Source organism: Bison bison, unplaced genomic scaffold (assembly GCF_000754665.1).
Source record: "Bison bison bison isolate TAMUID 2011002044 unplaced genomic scaffold, Bison_UMD1.0 scf7180017864181, whole genome shotgun sequence".
Lineage (NCBI taxonomy): Eukaryota > Metazoa > Chordata > Mammalia > Artiodactyla > Bovidae > Bison > Bison bison.
Genome location: NW_011494753.1, coordinates 974,695 through 975,460, shown reverse-complemented (window position 1 = coordinate 975,460; position 766 = coordinate 974,695). Strand labels below are relative to the sequence as shown.

The 766-nt window shown below is 69.1% G+C and overlaps 1 protein-coding gene across 1 annotated transcript in view; it reads right to left on the bottom strand.

The window, feature by feature from the left end:
* The window catches only part of FAH (fumarylacetoacetate hydrolase (fumarylacetoacetase)), a 30,882-nt gene extending 30,653 nt beyond the window's left edge, over positions 1–229 (bottom strand). The window contains exon 1 of the mRNA XM_010843229.1: positions 77–229. Coding sequence (XP_010841531.1) covers positions 77–157 — 81 coding nt within the window. The 5' untranslated portion in view covers positions 158–229. The remainder of the gene's footprint in view (positions 1–76) is intronic.
* Between the last annotated feature and the right edge of the window lie 537 nt (positions 230–766).

Below are 766 nucleotides of genomic sequence, written 5' to 3'. Positions count from 1 at the left end.
GGGGCAGGAGGGTGGGGGTCCCGAGAGGAGGGGACGCCCTCCCTCCCCGCGCCCGGAAGCGAGCGCTGCAGCTCACGTTGCCTCGGGTGGAGAAGACGCCGTAGGGCAGGTTGTGGATGGGGAAGTCAGAATCCTCGGCCACCGGGACGAAGGACATAATGGCGAGCAAGGAACAGGGAGGCAGGTGCGCGCGGCCTGCTGGACAGGACTCGCAGAGATTGGCAGGCAGGGCCACGCCCCTTGCGGACTCCGCCCCCTCAGACCCCCCCGCCTCCCGCCAGAGCTGACCCGGTGACACACCAGGGCCCGGCCCGCCCCTTTCGAGGGCTCCGCCCCTTCCCGATCCCCTCCCACAAGAGACGCCCCTCACGAAGCCCTGCCCACCAAGGGCCCCCCTTCTCGACCCCTCCCACAAGAGACGTCCCTCACGGAGCCCCGCCCACTAAGGGGACCGCGCCTTCCCGGGCCCCGCCCACCAGGAGAACGCCCCTCCCGGGGCCCCCGCCCACCACAAGACCGCCCCTCCCGGGGCCCCGCCCACCACAAGACCTCCCCTTCTCGGGCCCCGCCTCTCCTGGAGCCCCGCCCCTCCACAAGGCCTGTTCCTCAGTAAATTCCAGCCCCTCAATATCCGTCCTGTCCCTCCCACTACAGCTTTACCTCTGCGCAGCCCAGCTTCCTCTTTGAGGGCCCTCCGACCTCAGTCCAGTTGCCAGGGACAGGGCCCTTGTTCCTACCGAGAGCAACACCCATCTTGGCATTTAAG